Raw genomic sequence first — 18366 nt, 5'->3', positions numbered from 1 at the left:
AGTCAGCTCCTGGACTGAACCTGTTACTAAACCTCTAGACACTCTGCGAGTGAAGGAGAGCTCATAAGTGCAGTTAACAGATTTCTATGAGATCACTACGCTCAGAAGTGAAATGATAATGTGGTGTTTTTGATTGCAAAATATTTACTTTGGCCAACTCCACCTAAGAAAAACTATTACTCAAAATATTACTCAGGAAATTATATTATCATCTTTAGCCTAATCCAGACAAAACAGCCTAAACAATGATGCACAAAATATGCATAATGTGCAAATGGCATTGCAGCTGGTGGATGGAGAGACAGAATGGGTAAAGGTGGGGATGGTGCTGACATAGATGTTAATGCTGAGGTCAATACCAAGCCAAATGCTAAGCCAAATGCAGACATAATTGTTAAAAGTTGAGAAGTGTGAGAATCAATTTTTACAGCTGCAATGTGCTGTTTCTCCCTTTGTCTTCTATTGGCTCCAATGAGCTCTGGGAAACACTGTCCGCATGTAGACACAAGAGGCATCCTGCTAGTTTAACCTTTAATAACTCACCACTACCTACATTATAAAGCCACCAGATAACCATGAGGTGAATCAAGTTTCACCCTTTTGTGCATTTAGTTTTTGAACTGTGATCTAATCAGTGTAAAAGTAATAATAAACCTAAGCCTCATTATCCCCCTCTACAATAAGCAACTGCCACATGAATATATGCGACTGAGAGCAGTTGCCATTCGTTCTCTACTCTCTTGTTTAGGTTCGCTGTTAAAGAGTTTGAGTAAAACCACCTGCTTCGCTCATCATGAAACTTATTTATGTCGACAGCTATGAGTTTAGCAACCTAAGAGCATTATGTCTGCACAGGATCAGAAAACACATCTGGACTTACCATCTGATACTTCTGTGTTTTGGAAAAGTGGTCTGGAAGACATTAGAGGTAATCCCTTAGCCCAGCCTCTGACACCTCTCGACTTACTGACTGTGCCCCCTGACCCTGAGTGACCCTGCAGCTCACTCGTTTCTCCCTTCTCACAGCACGTTGGCTGTGATCGAGTCCTCGGTTCGGACGTTCGCGAGGACCGCTGCCGAGTCTGCGGGGGTGACGGGAGCCGCTGTGTGTCTGTGGAGGGACTCTTCAATGACTCACTGCCTGAAGGAGGTATAGAACTAAAACACTCAAGCACCAGTGCACCAGTCATCTCATTAATTTTTTTTCGAGAGCTGCTGCAGCAGATGTTTCTAGACATATGGATGAAGATGATTTAATTGGCAGGGAGGGAAGAGCGGTTTAAAGTGGATTTGGAGCAATCTTTGCTCTCTTGAGAATCAGATTAGATTTATGTGAGGCATTTACCATGAGAAGTTATGCAACATACAGTAATTGTTCAGTTGTCCCAAAAATGTGCACATGCAACGTTTGGATTCTGATACTCTGGCCTGTGAATGCATCTTGGAAGGCTGCCTTGTAATGTGAGTTAGGATACCCCAGACATTCAGAATGTATCATATAATTGTCTGTTCACATGCAAACTCTGTCCACAGCAGCATACTGTTACAGTTATTTATTTGATAAAGCCAACAAAACTCCACGTAGCTGCAGGAGAATCATTTATTTCAGCACCTGCTGTGCTTAGAGATAAATGGTGTGTATATTCAACAGCTGAGAGTTGATCCAGCCCAGATTTAAAGTTGGCATTACAGATAGTAATATTCACTAGTCTTATCCATCATAGTGTCTGCATTAAGCAGTTTTTCAGGACCACAGGGGACACATCTTTTGTTATTATGTTATATTACAACGTCAATGAATTCCAGGTAGTCCTTTAAAACCTCAATGGAGAGCCTTGTAAGTTTATTAGTCCGTCAATATGGGCTTTGTATAGGGTTGACAGGAAGATATAATTGCGTGTCATCTGCATACAAATGCAGCAGTATGTCTACTAATGACATGACCGAGGGGAAACATGCACATAGAGAAAAATATATGGCCCAGAATCGGCCCTTGAGGTACACTGCAAGTAAGTTTTGCAGACAAGGAAATTAACCTACCAAGTTTAACAGAATCCCCGTTATTTAGACATTACCAGGAGGACTGGTATGTCCGAATTCAAATGTCTAAATCTGCTGGATCGGACATTAAACGTACTTTACCCTGCCAGCTCCCTAGTACAAATTCTGAGTTATGTCCAGTTGAGCCCATGTGTGAACAGAGCAGGTCACTGTCCGTAGAATTCACAGCAAGCAAGTGGGCATGTTGATGACATTTCTATCATGAGGCACATGTGAAACCAGAAGAAAACAAACATCCAAAGGTGAACAAGAAGGGTCATTACGCCAATGAAAATGTATAACTAGAGAGATGACGAGATACAGGAACATATGTCGTAAGGGCTAAAGCCGAAATTGCCAGTCAAGTTCAAGAAAATGGCAGGACTCAGGGACCAGATTACAAACCGGCCCTGAGACCACGATGTAATCTATGTTACTGCAAGCTTTACCCTAGCGCTACCCCTTGCCTAAACCAAAGGGAGTATTTCCAGTAGGTGAGAACAAAAAACCCCAGACACAGTCAGGACTTGATTCTCTGGATATTGTTTGTGGTTCAAATGACAAAACATCTAGAACAATGCCTATCAGAGAGACTTAAACCACTCAAGAGCCAAGCTGCTTATTCCAACGCGATCAGTGAGTTGATTGAGATTTGACAAGTGTCAAATGCAGCTGTAAGGCAAGCAGGATTTAGACAGTGTTAGGGCCAGCAGGGTCTACAAAGTGGAGGTTGTGTGACACGGGTTTGGGCCTATACATAAAGGTTCACACATTTTTGAATTAAGATAATGCTAGTATCTTATACAATATATAAATGACCAATTATATGAGTCAACACAGGCAATTTACATAAATATGCACATTATCAACTGTTCCAGGCCCAACCCATGATCTCTAATAAGAAATTTCTTGAAAAACTGTTAGCACATAAGGAAGCATAAATAAATATACGCATATACATACCATATGCTGTATATACATACATATATTTATCCACCAGCCACCCAGGGACACGTGGCAGACAGATTTAGGTGAGGTCCGACCAGTGTGGCTTGAGGTCCAGCTGCTTTTGGATCTATTCTGGGTCACATTTCTCCCCGCAACACCAACTTCAGAGTTTCTCACCCAACTGTCAACACCACTCACCCCCTTCCAGGATTCCTCAAGCGGACGCACCCTAAGCAAGCAGCCGCGCTCTTTACCACAGTGACCAGGCCAGCCTGTCAACCCCAGCTGAGGTCTCAACTACCCTCAAAATATCTGACATTACCGTCGGCCTAAAAAATCTGTCAGTACGGCTGAAGTTGAAGTGTAGGTTGTTTAGCTGTGTGTTTTGTGATCTGGGGTATGGTGTCTGCATTATTAAATGGGTGCCCCGGTGACTATCATAAAGTTGAAAGAGTTGCAAGAGAGCCATTAAAAGAATTTTCAAAAGCAATGTTGCGGAAGTTGAGACTTCCGTGCCTTTTATTTCCTATTGGGTCAAACTCTAAACATGCTGGCTCCTACAATTTCCATTAAACAGCTAGAACATCTCTCTAACTCCATGCCTGCAGTTTGTGACACAGGATTTGTGTTTAACTGTGTAGCCTCCAACTCTCGCACCATCATCAGGGATATCTCCTCATTTTTAAGAAATATTTGGAAACCTCCCTCCAAAGCCACAGTAGACAGTTTGCATCTGTTTGCACAGGTTGAGTAGTGACAAATAAATGGTCTTTTGTGTAAAAACAGTGGAGTGCTCCTTTTAAAGAGCTGCAGTCCCAGCATGCATTGCAGTGGTTTGTCACCAATGCAAGAAAATATAAATAATGTCATTTATAGAATTTTTTTTTTCACCCCCACTTAAGATATGCATCTGTTTGGTTGTGTTGCCAAAATGTGCACTCTCTGCTCTAAAGTCTGTGGACACTGAACATTACTTAACATATGTGATTGCTGAACGCATCATTCCAAAACCATGGGTATTAATGTTCTGCTCTAACAGCTTGTGGGAAGGTTTTTCTCAAGATTTTGGAACTCGGCTGCCGGGATTTGCTCCCATTCAGCCACAGGAGCATTAGTGATGTTGGGCTCTGATATTGGGGGATAAGGTTCGGCTCTCAGACGGTACTCCAATACATCCCAGAGGTGTCAGATGTGGTTGAAGTCAGGGTTTAAGGTACGTAGAGGGTAGCGTTCGCATACCTTTGGTCATTTAATTAACATTTTGCCAATAAAGATTAAGAAATCTGAGTTTGCCACACACTACAAGTCCTAAAAGTCTAAACTTAGTTGACTTATGCCGGCCTTATACCAAACCAGTTTTCAAATGATTTTTCTGGCGCATACAAATTTCAAATGTTGGAATCAGGTCATGAGAGTTGTACTTCAATTTGTGTGCTCCCTTGATCTTGATCATTTGGTGTAAGGTGGCCATAAAACTCAGTCAGAGCTGTCTTAAGTCAGTCTTTTTCTTGTCTTGACGTTCGAGCAAAATCATTTTTAATGACATGAACATTGTAAGCATTCAATAGCTGGGCTCTTTCTAGCGGCAAACCAGGTAGACCATTAACATGGAGGAGACTCTGGGGAATCGCAAGAACATGAACAAGTAACAATTCTCTTGTTCTGTGGAAAGGAAGGATAAACTGGTGGAGTTGTGAACAAGAGCCTGTGTTTATTCCGGCTTGTATCTGATGCACCAACCGGCACTTATTCAAGTGAGAAATTTAAATTTTTGAAAAGGTTTGCCTCTCATTTCCATGGTCTCCTCCCACTAAAATCGTAAAGCTAACCTACGGAGGCTGGTAGCAAGTTGATGCGGCAAAATCCAAAATGTAAAGTTTGTACACAAATACAGTTTGTTTTTGTGGATCTTATCCTGTTGGGGGTCGCGTGTGGGCTGTAGCCTATCCTAACTGACATTGGGCGAGCAGCAGGGTACACCCTGGACAGGTCACCGGACTATTGCAGGGTTGACACATAGAGACAGACAACCATTCACACTCACATTCACACCTATGGCCAATTTAGAGTCGACTGTGAGGTGACAGTGCTAACCACTGCATCACCTTGCCGCCTATATATTGATGCTGAATTTACAAGAATACTGTCAACATATGATGCCGTTTATCTTGTGTTTCTAGAGTTTTGCAGATACATAAGGACTTGTGAATATGTTACAACTCTTAAAGGGAGTTTGGCTAAATATTTTCCAGCAGGAGCAGGATGGGAAATAACCTCAAAAGCAATCTAGTCTTGCAAATCCTAACCCTGCAAGTGTTTGCAAAATCTTATCGTGTGTGACTAAAAACACACACTGTCTAGATGTATGTCAATAAAAAGTAAATAAAATTAAAGTAATTAAAAGTATTTTCAAAGTCTTGTCAAAGTTTTCAAGGGTATGGTAGGCATTAGTCACAACTGCAGTCTCATCTCTAACCAAACTTAAACTCCACAGCCAGGACCGGAGGCTTATTCTGGACACAGAAAGATTTATGACTGGCAGAATCACTTAGTCATGTCTATAACAAGCTTTGGATTTCTCTGAACTCCTAAAGTCTCTCGCCAGCACTGTTCAAGTGATTTAAATATGGTCTAGGATTAAGCCAAACCATTGAACCTACACTGTAAAACAGGGGAAAGAGATGACATGAATGACAAACAGAGTTCTTTACATCCCAGAAAAGTGCAAGTTTTTTAAAGATACTGCTTTATTTAATCAGTGCCCTGTGCTCTCAGCTTAGATGTGATAATGTCTCTCAAAGTCTATTTCCATCTGTCCAGCCTGTAGATCTGGTAGGCGGTGAGGGGTTACTGAAGGTTTACCGCTCCTCCTCTCTGTTTACCACACAGGATTCTGATTGTTAACATAGCAACACACTTTTCTTGCGCATTTGCTCTCCCTGTGTTTGTCTCTGAGGCAAAAACCTCAATCTCTGTCCCTCTAATCTTCAACGCCTCCATCTAGAAACCCAGAGCAGGGTCAGTCCCACCTCACAGCACTCCACGCAGAGGTCACGAGCCAAACCTCTCCTTTCCTCTTGTGGTCAAAACGCTGGAAGGAATTATTTAATTCCTCCATTTTTTTTCATTCCCTCTTCCTCTAGTGAGGCTGAAGTTATTTACAGGGCTGCAGTGGCTGGACAGCAGAGCAGAGCTGAGAGAAGCAGAGCGGAGGTGAGATGAGCGTAAAAAGAAAGAGGACAAGAGACCAAAACAGATGGCGGGAATGGAGAGAAGAAGAGAGCAGAAGCCGGCTCTTGGCTCAGTTCTCGCTCTCTAGCAAAGAGCCGAGCAGCTGAGGCCGGCTGCCCAGGAATGCAGCTGGAATCCGAAGCCTCTGCTTAGTCCATCGGTGTCCCACAGAGCTAAACACTACTTATGCATCACTCTCAGCGACCCCCCAGTGAATAAACCTCCTTAACCTTGCTTTATTTTTTGACTTTGTGTGTCTCAGGTTATGAAGAAGTGGTCAGAATTCCCAAAGGATCCGTATTTATCCACATACAAGAACTCAACATCTCCCTCAACTACCTTGGTAAGATTGTATTCAAGCTCATGTCTACTGTGAACGCCAGATGTGTTGTTTCTTTTTATGATTTTTATTTTATAAAAAAGAATAGGATGTGCCTGTTTGAATGTCCTGACCTCTCATCGAATATTCGGAATAATCTGCATTCAAGAGGCCTTTTCTACACCTGAATGACTCTTTAGCACTGGTGTTACTGATATCAGCTGAATGCCATATAGCTGCTTCGGCTTCAGGGTCTTGCTTAATGCAACATGTAACTAAGACAGTTACTAAGTTTAGATGCAGGATAACCGTTTCACCTGTGCTCAGTGTTTATGCTAGCTACAGTAGCCTAAATACTTCACAGAACTGTCTTTGAGACAAAGCTAATATTGATCTTCTCATCCAACTCTGACATCGGGTTCACACTGAACACAGAAGCACTGCAAAGCATGCCAATTTTCCCGAATAAGTCAAGCTGCGCCTGGAGCAGCTACATGACTCGCCCACCATTCTCAGTCTTAATGTATAGTTAATAAAATACATGAATAAAGTGGATTATTGCTACATGTAGCCCCATGTTTATTCATTACAACGCTGTGTTGTCACAGGGTTCAAAGAACCATCGCATTGGTGGGTATGTCTTGTACTGCTGTTAGGTGCACTTTAGGCTTTAAACGAAATGTGGTTGCAACCATACCTGTCTCGATTTCCTGTGGAGTGCTGCCCGCTTTCATTCAGCACCCATGTTAACCAGTTTGGCGATTCACACTGGAAGCACTGTGGACCTGAGCTCTGCAGCCAGCTCACAATCCGCACTGATAGCTTTGGCGTCTGGTGTATTTTTTCCGCAACCCAGAGTAAATCTGGAATAAAAACATACTGATAATCTATTATGAACAATAAAAAAAGATATTTGACATGATGTATATGATCTGATTATGATAAATGATAAAATATGCATTCATGCTCCCACATATTTGTCAGTTGTGTCAAAACAGATTGAGAAGATGAGCGGGGACACACACACACACACACACACACAAACAAGCAGACAGACAGGGCTCTACGTGTGATGAGAAAAGAGCAAACAAGTGGGATTGCTTGCTTACCGCAGTCATGCGGTTATGATGTGAACGGCCAGGCAACTGCAGATGGGCAGCTACGCAACAAATGACATATCTTGACACTTGACACAACAAATAGATAATGTCCTAAAGTGTCAGTGAATTTTAATGCACTCTGCTCCAGGATGCTTCTTGTGGTGATGCTTCAGATGCACTAAGTGACATGCAATTCTTCCTAGTACTTTACTTTCTTCCCTAAACGTCTTTCTCCTTCTCTGTGTCCCAGTCCTGAAGAGTAAAGGGGACCAGTACTTTATCAATGGGAAGCTGACCATTGACACTCCACGCAGGTTCGACGTTGCCGGCACCACCTTCCACTACAGGCGACCCACTGACGGACCAGAAACTCTTGAAGCTCTGGGGCCAACAAACATAACCCTGATTGTCATGGTGAGGGTGGAAAGAAACCTCAAAACAGGCCTTTAAAAAACACGTACAAGAAGTTTCACCATCAGGTAGAATTAAATGTTTGGTTGTTTGTATGTTCAGGTGCTGGTGAGGGAGGAGAACCCAGGGATCCACTATCGCTTCAACCCTCCACTGAACAGGGAACCTCTGACTGGGTTTGCCTGGCACTACATCTCCTGGTCACGCTGCTCAGCTCTCTGCGCTGGAGGTAGATACTCACTCAAAGCGCCTGAGTGTTTTCAGCAGCCAGGGAAGTCTTTTTGTTATAGTGAACAGTGAGAGTGTTTTGCTTACTGTTTTTGCTTTGCTTGGCACCTCATGTTTTTGCAGGAGCGCCCCGAATGTTTTGAGTTAAAAAACTTCACCTCAGAGTGCCAGGCGTCATTTGAGTTTTTTCCCATTGTCCATTGTCTGGAGTGTTTTGTGGAGTCCATGTTGAGGTGTTTCAACAGTTCACAGACTGTGAGACCTTGAAAATATCACACTTAGCCAATCTCCCTTTTCCTTTCTAGCCTTTGGAAGTCAATGCTTCATGCTGCTTTATGTGATAAGAGCTCATTTTGTCCGCTGAGAAATAAATCCTTTCACTTAAAATGTTGAGTGGAGGATGTGAACGTGGCGGGTGAACATTTAGAGCGGTGGTGGTAGTTCTTAAGAATGGGTTTACTTTTGTTCTTTTATTAAATCTTTTTCCTGAAATAATTAGCTGTGTTATCTAGCGCTAGCCGCATGTGTAAAATATAGCTGCTGTGGATGAGGGGTGCCTGCTGGAAGTCAGAGATGTCGTATTTAAGTGTATGCATTGCTTTTTTAACAGTTGTTTGATAAACTGCCATTAAATAGATGTAGTAGCGGATTTGAATATTTGAATATTTGAATGTGTAAACGGGGTTCAAAACAACCAACAGAATGAAACATGATGTCTTATGTCGTCTCACCTGTGGTCAGGTGTGCAGACCCAGCAGGTGGTGTGCAGGAAGCAGGCAGATCATTCAGTCGTCTACAACCACTTCTGTGACAAGAAGAGCAAACCCAAAGAGAAGAGGAGATCCTGCAATACTGAGCCCTGCTCCCCATCGTGAGTTGTCTCTTGTTGATAAGATTTTCTTCATGTAGAATATAAATATCTAATAATGTATAGTGTGTGTGTGTGTGTGTGTGTGTGTGTGTGTGTGTGCATTATTTTTATTATCTCATTTAGCTTTTTATCACACTTATTCCTTCCATCTATACTTACTATCTCCATGTCAGCCTTTAAACGACTCTTTACTTCTAAATAAAATTTAGTGTTTTGATATTTGTGCTTATGTCTGTTTAAGTTTGCAGTTTTAGAGAAGTTGCTTGTTGTCCCTGTCTGATGACACACCATTATACTGACAGTAAAACGATGTTTGGATGGACATAGTTTAGGCAAAACCGTAAAGTGACTGTTCAGGTTTCGTTCTATAATAACACTTTGATAGTCATAACTATAAAAAGACACATTTTTAATCTTATTTTTGTACATACTGTATAATTTATCTTTTAGCATATTTGCATTTATTCATCCTAAATTGTAGTCTTTGTAGTCTTATCAACTTTTTGCTGCACCTATGCACTTTGTGTAAATGTAATGCTGTCTGTGTATTTGTACTGTGTTGGTGAGCTTTTCTTAGTATGTGCACCACTCTTCCTACCTGTGATTTCTGTTTGCACGGTATAACCTCCTTCTGCAGTGTCTCCACACTATATAATGCGATGCAAATGAGTGAATCTCTTCTCTGCCTCCAGCTGGTGGACAGGAGAGTGGTCGGAGTGCAGCCGCAGCTGTAACGGCGGCCTGCGAACACGGGACGTGTTATGTAAAAGGAGGCTCTCCGTGACAGAGGAGAAGGTCCTGGACGACTCAGCCTGTACATCCTCACGTCCTTCTCTCACTGAGCCCTGCAGCAACCACAGCTGCCCCCCTGAGTGGCTGGCCCTGGACTGGTCAGAGGTAGGCCGACGTCAGAGGTCTCCCATCATGCATGTGGTTTTTGTTTTTTCATCAGCTCGTGGCTGAATTTCAACCAATACTTGCGTTTTCTGCAGAATTCCTGTCAGATGAAGCAATAGTTTATTTTCCAGTTGAACCTAAGAAACCCAAACATCTGCCAGGAGAAAGTAAGAGAACCTTAACCATGAAATACACAACAGAGGCACGGAGCAGACAAATACATCACGCTGAACATGTTGTTGCAGTCATGAATACATATTGTTACACTTGTCATGTGGGAATCCCCTGACCTGTTTTCAATTCGGACCCTCAGTTTGAGAAGTCTGTGGGAGTTTAAGGGCATCTTTTATGTCTTTGCAGACATGTAAATTATACCTTTAAGCCTTTTTATTGTGTTCTTTAACTATAACAGGCCTGAAAAGTCCATCTTCTCATACCCCACTTTGTTCCTGGAGCTAAAATCTGTTCTCACAGTTTAGAATGAATTGAAACCAAATTAAATGGTGTCAGAAGTGCTGCAGTGTTCAACTTTTCTCTGACGTCTTGTGCAGTGATGGCACACTCAGAAAAGGAATTATGTCCAGCTGACTTACAGGAACTAAGCAGGCTCTTGACTGTGTTTCTTATACAGCTGCTGCCCTCTGCTGAGTGGATTAAGAACATTTTCTTTCCTGCATGCTTATGACCGCAGTGACCCCCTGCTGCACCCTCCCATCGCCTCCATCTCCCTGCCCTCTTGCCTGATGTTTTTTCTCCCTCTTTCTTCATCTCCTACTCTGTCTGCAGTGTACGCCCAGCTGTGGTCCTGGTTATAGGCACCGTGTGGTCTTGTGTAAGAGTGGCGAGAGCGGTGACAACCTGCCAGAGTCCAAGTGCCCCAAACATGGCCGACCCACCTCCAGGGTGCGCTGTAACCTGCAGCGTTGCCCTCCCCCTCAGTGGGTGACGGGTCCCTGGGGAGAGGTAAGAGTCTTGGACCTCTTTGTGGTTGCGGTGGGACATTTAGAAACAACTCAGTGTCTGTTTTGTACTTAAATACACTCCCCAATGTCTTAGTGTTCTGCCAGGTGTGGTCTGGGTCAGGAGATGCGCTCGGTGCAGTGTCTGACCCACACCGGCCAGCCGTCCAATGAGTGTCTGGAACATCAGCGGCCAGCAGCCATGCAGCAATGCAAGAGCAAATGTGACCTCAGTCTGCCCATCAGTACAGACAACCCCGAAGGTCAGAGGTCAAAGTTTACACATGGCTCCTTTTAATGTTTAAAAGGAAGAACATTATAGAAAGATTTCCCACTTACAGGTTCATTTGAACAAAATGTAAAATTGGCATGCTCAAATTAAGAATTTGATTTTAAAATCCCCTAATTTGTTCAACTTGTGTTTTTTTAAAGGAGCAGTGTGTAAGGTTTAGAGGGATTTCGTGACATCTAGCAGTGAGGATTCTCCTTCTTCTGGTTAACTTCTCCTGGTTAGAAATCTTGCAGTGTTTATTGTTCAGGAGGTTTTTACTATGAGCCAGATTATCTGCAGAGGTCTCTTCCTCTCCACAAGAAACAGACGAGGTGATTCAAACTAATAAAAACACTATGTAAAGCAGTTTCACGTTACAAATCTGGGTTTCTTCAATACTCTTCAGCTCGTCAGAGATCTGTCGCTAGCCAGCACCTGCTTTTCTTTGATAACTTAAGATCCAAATGTTAAGGAGTTTTTTTTACTGGGAGCTGAAATATCTGCAGAGGTCTCCTCCTCTCCAAATCAAACAGACCCACTGATTTAAAATGGTAAAACACGGAATAAAGCAGTTTCATGTTTTCCAATTCTGCTCGTCGCGGAGGGGCTGCTAACTACAGTGGCCAAAGCTTAAATGCAAGTGGTTCTGTCTAGAGCCAGTGTTTGGTTTGTCAGTTCTGGGCTGCTGTAGAAACATAGTGGTGCAACATGACGGACTGTAGATGAAGACCTGCTCCCTGTGTAGATATAAACGGCTCATTCTAAGGTAACGAAAGTATAATTCTTATTTTCAGGTGATAATACACTTAAAGAAAAACACTTATTATATTATATTTCAATTCTGCCAATATATCCCCCTAAATCCTACACACTGGACCTTAAAAATGTTGAAGCATTCAGTGAAATTATTATGAATTGAATGTGGCCCAAAATGCTGCTGTAAAAGGTATGTGTGTAACCACATATCAGTGACTCATTCAGTAGTCAGCCTTTTCTCAATGTTTAAAGTTATAATAAACAGATGTTAATATTTATATACAAGGTAATATGTTTGAACATTTTTAACTCCAGTGGAGTCCTAACCCACTTTCACTGCATTTTATGTCAGTAACAAACGTCTGTATAAGTATAAACACACATTCATCTACATACATGCACACATCCATTTATTAGTGTATGTTTATACTGTGGGCAGGCACATACGCATACAGATTTTTTTTAATTGCTTTGCAGATTTTATATACAAAATGTGGCATTTCTGATTTTCTCAAGCATCAAAAAGTGATTTAATTAATCATTTAATCCACAGGCCAAATGACGGGAGGATTATTGTCATTCCATACAAGTCGTATAAGTCTGAACAATAAAGGTGGATAAAAGTGATAATATTCTCTGTATTTTTGATTGAAATCCTGCACTGTTTCTATAAAAATCATGTGCGCCATGCCCTAACCAAGCTGTTTCATGTTTGTCTTCCCTTCAGAGTGTAAAGATGTGAACACTGTGGCCTACTGCCCCCTGGTGCTCAGGTTCAAGTTCTGCAGCCGGCCATATTTCAGACAAATGTGCTGCAAGACCTGCCAGGGACACTGACGCTCACAGCATCCCATCTCTGGGTCCTGTACACACTCACAGTAAGCCTGATACCCTCCCACTGAGCCTCGTAACAGCAGCCCTCACACTCCCTCTATCAGAGGAGTGTGAGATCGAACTGGGACGGTGTCGGACTGACACCTGGTCCCGTAACTGTTAAAGAGGGACCTGTATTTTCCAGCAAGAGTCCAGCACAAACCAGACGCCTCTCCGGGCCGAGCTGAGTTTTACATTCCACTGGAGGGAGGGCTGCTGAAACCTGGAGAGACCGAGAGAGAGGAGAGATTAACTTCGCTCCATCGTCTGTCTTTCTAATGATCCCTCTGTTGTAATATTTTGGTGCTACTATATTTCTCTTTGGCCGCAGGGCTGGTCGCAGTACTCTCTTAAACCTGTATGTTAACAGGTGATATTTGTTTAGTTAAAGAAATCCACTTTGTAAAGAAAATGATTTTCCAGATATCTTCGCCCATGAAAAGGAATATCTTATGCTATAAAATGAAAGATTTGTTTCTATGTTATCTAATAGTTGTTACTTGACCACATTGTTGTATGCCGTTGCTTCGTTCCGTATCAGTGTATCCATCAAGTCCTCGCTCTTATTCAGCTGAAGTATGAGCAGAGTTTGATTTGCACAGAGTGTCAGCAGTCCGAGGACTTGTGTATGTTATGTTTTCATGTGATTTGACTTGATGTCTCTGTGGAAGCTATAAATGTCTCACTGCAGTGAACCTGCCGTAGTCTTGCCATTTACGTTAGTTTGCTTAAATGTTATCACCTCTACAGTAAAACAGAGCTTCGTGCTGCACAGAGGCTTTAGCGATGTGAGCAAATCCAGTGCTGAATCGCCAGGACATTTTCAGATTATAGGATGTTATTTTGTGGCTGCAGACTGCGGCAGCTCGTGCATAAAGTCTTCAAAAAGGAACTTTTAACAGCTGGGCTCAGTGTCATTATCTGACAATCCCTCAGCGCAGGGCCTTGCTGTTAATTTTTTTTTTTTTTTTTGGTTTATTTTTGCCAGATGTTACCACTCATTCCACAGTGCTAGTAACTTTTACTGTGAGTGGAAATTCAGAGCAGAGTGACACACAGTTGAGTCAGCTCTGCCAGCAGGAACAGGCCCAGTGAGGAGGAGTGAAGACCTCTGACCACACTGCTTTCAAACTGCATTTTATAGTAGGAGTGCTAATCTGAGGATGGATTTACACACCCATAAAATATCTGATTTCTTTGAGGCTGCTGTGAAAAGATTTCTGCAACATTTTTTTTTCTGAATTAAGCTAATTTAAACTCATCTCTCTTTTTGTGGCCACATGGGGGCAGCAGAACAAGTTGTAAACACAACATATCACCGTTTGAGTTGATATGGCAAACTTGTTAGCAAACAGTTGCTTAGTTACACATCCAGCAGTGACAGTGTGTCAGTCCACCTTGAAATTAAGTCTACTAGTCTTTTAGCTTGGTTTTGGTCTTCACCAACTCCTGTGGGGAATATCTGTCTCTTTAGCTGCTAGATGCGCCTTTATGTTCAAATCTCCAACTGTGTGTGTTGGCTGTTTGGTGCTGAGCAGGTAGCGTAATATTGCTTTGTAGAGCTTTTTCTATGATAATGGCTGCCTGCTGCAGGCAATAACGACACTATGAGAGCAGTGAGAGTGATTCAGAACAGTTAAGTTGCGGTCAGACAGTGAAACAATGGGCTTGAACTCAATAGAAAGCTCCATAAAGTTGAGAAGAGCTGTAGATTTAGGTGATAATTCTCTGTAAATTCATCACTACGAGCAGCCTCTTTCACAGTCTAATGGCTTTCACATGATTTGAGTTATCCTGAAATCAAGTCAGTGTATTTTCTTTCTCAAAAACAAGAACCCAGATATTAGCCGCAGGACAGCACAGCAGTTAAATGATTTATTTATGCACAGATGTTTTGGCTCAAGTGTGCGAACTGGAACCTGTGTGAAACCGTGTCATCTTTTTTTCCTTTTAAAGATAGTGATGTGATCATGTCACCCTAAGGTCACACCTTTCCTGCTCTTGTACAGGAAATGTGTCACCTGACCGAAATGTGTTTAGTGCTGATTTCATTCAAGATTTTCTTTTCTTTTTTTTTCACTGAGACAGTTTTTGTTTAAATGCAGTTTCAGCTGTTTCTCCATCCTGAACACTTTTAGAAATGCTGCCTCAGAGATCAGTCATCACTGTGACGTCCACTGTGCTCTGCCGTGGCCAGTCTTTTCTTCACACACGCTCACACTGATCACCGCTGACAACAGCTACATGTCACATCATTTCATTGTTAAAGAAGCTACAGTTTGGTTTTATGGGGATTAGCTGCAATGTTGTTCCTTTTTTCTTGTGGTGCTTTGGTTTGGATTGGTGCTATTAGTTCACTGTTGTTGTCAATGTTATCATTTTAACAAATTGTGCTTTTAATTATTTAGAAATCGAGTTGAGCCTTTTGTAATATTACCGATCTCTTTGGGTTTCTTTGTTAATTTCAGTCATAATTTAAGCTTTTAATTTTCACTCCCTGGCTTGGTTGAAGTGGCCAATATTCCTCCAAAATCCCCAAATGCAGCTCACTATGCAAATTTTAGTATTATGTCAGTTGCTGTAACAATTTCTGATGGGGCAATGTACAAAATATTGGTATTTCCGAGCACTCTTAACAGTTGTGGGATTATAAAAATAACCTATTTTGGCAGCAGTAAACACACATTTGATTTTTTTGAACACCTGAACAGCTTTTGGTTTATCAGATTGTGTGAAGGGTCTCAGAAAATTAAAACGTCTGCTCATTCATCCACGTGGAGCATGCAAACATTATTTAATTTAAAGATTTCATACAGTTTTATTTGTATGCCATCAGCTAACTCACCCCTGCAGTTTTCAGGACTGAACAGGTTGAAACACAGTTTGTATCATTTTCAGTTGCACATAAAGTTTCAAAAGATTTTTCTGTTTCAGTGTCTGAAGGCATTTCTTTTCTGTATCTGCCTGTGCCTATAATAAAGGTTCACACTGAGAAGTGAGCCTGTTTTATCTGAGTAAATAAGAGGGACAGTACCGGTAATTGTTGTTTTGTTTTGTCACATGCTAATTATAACATGACATGTACTGTATGTTGTTCAATGCTATAGAAGATGAATCCATTTGTCCCCCATGTACATCTTTTTAAAAGGAAATATTAAATTGATTAAACATGGCGCCTTGTTGATTTAAAGAAATAAGATTTGGTCGTTTGAACTCTCTGTCCTCAACTTGTGCGTTTGCTAAAAAGGCTCACTTCAGCTTCAAGACAGACTGCGATCATCAGTGGTCTATTTCTAGGTCTGACAGACTTAACGGAAAAGAAGAAGCAACAACTTCTTCCTTTTGTCTGAATGAGGCTGAGACGTCCATCATCGATTGGATGAAAAGGGGTCAGTTGAATGTGTGTGTGTATGTTCATTTACTGTATGTGTGCATGTAAGTGTGTCTATAAAGATATTAGATTTATGCTCTGTTTTACCCTTTGTATGTACTGTCTTCATCTCAAGACTAACACTGTTTAACATGTTTCACAAAAACTTAAACATGACAAAACACAAAATCATTAAATGAAACACCAAAACTTGCAAATGTTTCCAAAGTAGCAGCATAAAAGACCTTTTGTTACTGTTTGGAATTAGCAACTCCTAGTGGTGATATCAAAAAAGACATCTTGGTACTAATCAGTGATGAACCCCACAAAAAACAGATGGAACAGATTTTCTCCTTGTCTTCTGAGACATCCAATTTCTGAAAGGTGTATTCATGATCATGAGGACATACATTTATTTGATTTAGACCATGTCTGCCCCCTGTCTCCCACAGAAAGTTATTGAATCATTAATGTGACCTTTAAATAATGTATGCGGGACTGAGGCCAGAGGGCTAGCCTGCTGGGTGCAGGCCCAGGGGCCCCTGGAACGAGTTTCTGTATGAAGTAATTGTTAACGTTTATTACTGGAAAGTCAATGAAACCTCCCCAAAATGTAAGATTACCACAAAGAGAACAAAACAACTACAAAGGCACAACAGACTATGAGGCACAAACAAGATGCAAAATGACAAAAAAGCCAAATAAAAATCTAATTTAAAAAAACTATAAATCAGTGAAAAATGACCACAAAGAAACACAAAATGAGACATAACACAGCTATAAGAGAATCAAAAATAACTATGAAGAGATCCAAAATGATCACAAAGAGACAAAAAAATGACCACAAAAGAGAAAATACACATAACAGCACAAATAATAATAAAAAACACAGAGAAACAGAAAATGGGACATAGAACAGTTGAGGTGAGATGCAAACAACCTCAAAGAGACACAAGATGCATAGTGACCAAAAAGACACAAATTAACCACAAAGACACAAAATGACAATGAAGATGCAAAGCGACTATAAATAAATAAATGAAAACAACCACAAAGAAACACAAAATGGGATGTAAAACAACTAAGAACAGATGTGAAATAAACCTCGAAGACACACAAAGTGGCCACAAAAAGCAGAAACAACCACAGATGCAAAACGTCTCTAAATAAATGAAAAACCACCACTGTGCGAAAAAAAGGAGAGGCAAAACAGCTTCAAAGGCACATAAAACAACCTCAAAGTGACACAAAAGACAACGTCAGAGAGACAGAAAACAACCTCAGACTGACACAAATCAATCTCAAAGAGATGCAAAATGACCCCAGACAGACACAAAATGACCACAAAGAAATGCAAAACAACCAGAGTCGCAAAACGATGACAAGAGAAAAAGAGATGAAAACAACCTCATAGAGGGACAAATCAACCTCAAAGGATGCAAAACCACCACAAAGAGACACTAAACAACCAAGGAGACGCAGAACAACCCCAAGGAGATGCAAAACAACCTCAAGGAGATGCAAAACAACTTCAAGGAGACACAAAACAGCCACGAAGAGTCACAAAATGCCTACAAAGGAAGCAGTAGTCGTTTTTTGTCTCTTTTGGGTATAATAGTCCTTCCTAGGAGGGCTGGGGGGCCTTTTACACGTCTTTGTTTACACTATGCAGAGTTACAAATAGAGGCTATTTAAACTGATTTCCTGTTAGAATATTTAAAGTTGTGTATTTGGTATTAATTTAATACAGTGAACAAGTCATGTAACTATTTAGAATGTGCACTTTACTATTGTCAAGTACCGGGGCTTCAAATATAAGTCTACATACATTTTTAGTTACTTGACAAATGTGGCCCCCATCTGGCCTCAGGCCCGCCCATTCAAAAGTCTCTAGAGCCGCCCCTGAATGTGAGTGCAGAGCCACAGTGTAGGTTTGCTGTGCAGGTGCTTGAAAACATTCTCACTCAAAATGATACAAAACAGTTTGACACCTCCACACACACACACACACACACACACGCACACACACACTCACTCACAGTGTTCTCTCCACCTCTGTATGAACCTGCATCAGTTATTATGGGCGTTGGAA

General features: G+C 41.5%; 1 protein-coding gene across 4 annotated transcripts in view; it reads left to right on the top strand.

Annotated features, from left to right (window-relative positions):
* Positions 1–16521, top strand: part of adamts10 (ADAM metallopeptidase with thrombospondin type 1 motif, 10) — a 63041-nt gene extending 46520 nt beyond the window's left edge. For 3 of the 4 annotated variants that reach the window (XM_050055124.1, XM_050055123.1, XM_050055125.1), the window contains exons 18-27: positions 1027–1150; positions 6482–6562; positions 7889–8052; positions 8152–8278; positions 9019–9148; positions 9841–10045; positions 10832–11008; positions 11102–11267; positions 12585–12644; positions 12759–16520. In XM_050055124.1, coding sequence (XP_049911081.1) covers positions 1027–1150; positions 6482–6562; positions 7889–8052; positions 8152–8278; positions 9019–9148; positions 9841–10045; positions 10832–11008; positions 11102–11267; positions 12585–12644; positions 12759–12868 — 1344 coding nt within the window. In that variant the 3' untranslated portion in view covers positions 12869–16520. Of the gene's footprint in view, positions 1–1026; positions 1151–6481; positions 6563–7888; positions 8053–8151; positions 8279–9018; positions 9149–9840; positions 10046–10831; positions 11009–11101; positions 11268–12584; positions 12645–12758 lie in introns of all 4 variants that reach the window. The other variant, XM_050055126.1, reaches the window with a different exon arrangement.
* Positions 16522–18366: the final 1845 nt, after the last annotated feature.

The sequence above is a fragment of the Epinephelus moara genome, chromosome 10 (genome assembly GCF_006386435.1).
Source record: "Epinephelus moara isolate mb chromosome 10, YSFRI_EMoa_1.0, whole genome shotgun sequence".
In the NCBI taxonomy this organism is placed as follows: domain Eukaryota; kingdom Metazoa; phylum Chordata; class Actinopteri; order Perciformes; family Serranidae; genus Epinephelus; species Epinephelus moara.
This window is presented reverse-complemented; position numbering and strand designations above follow the sequence as displayed.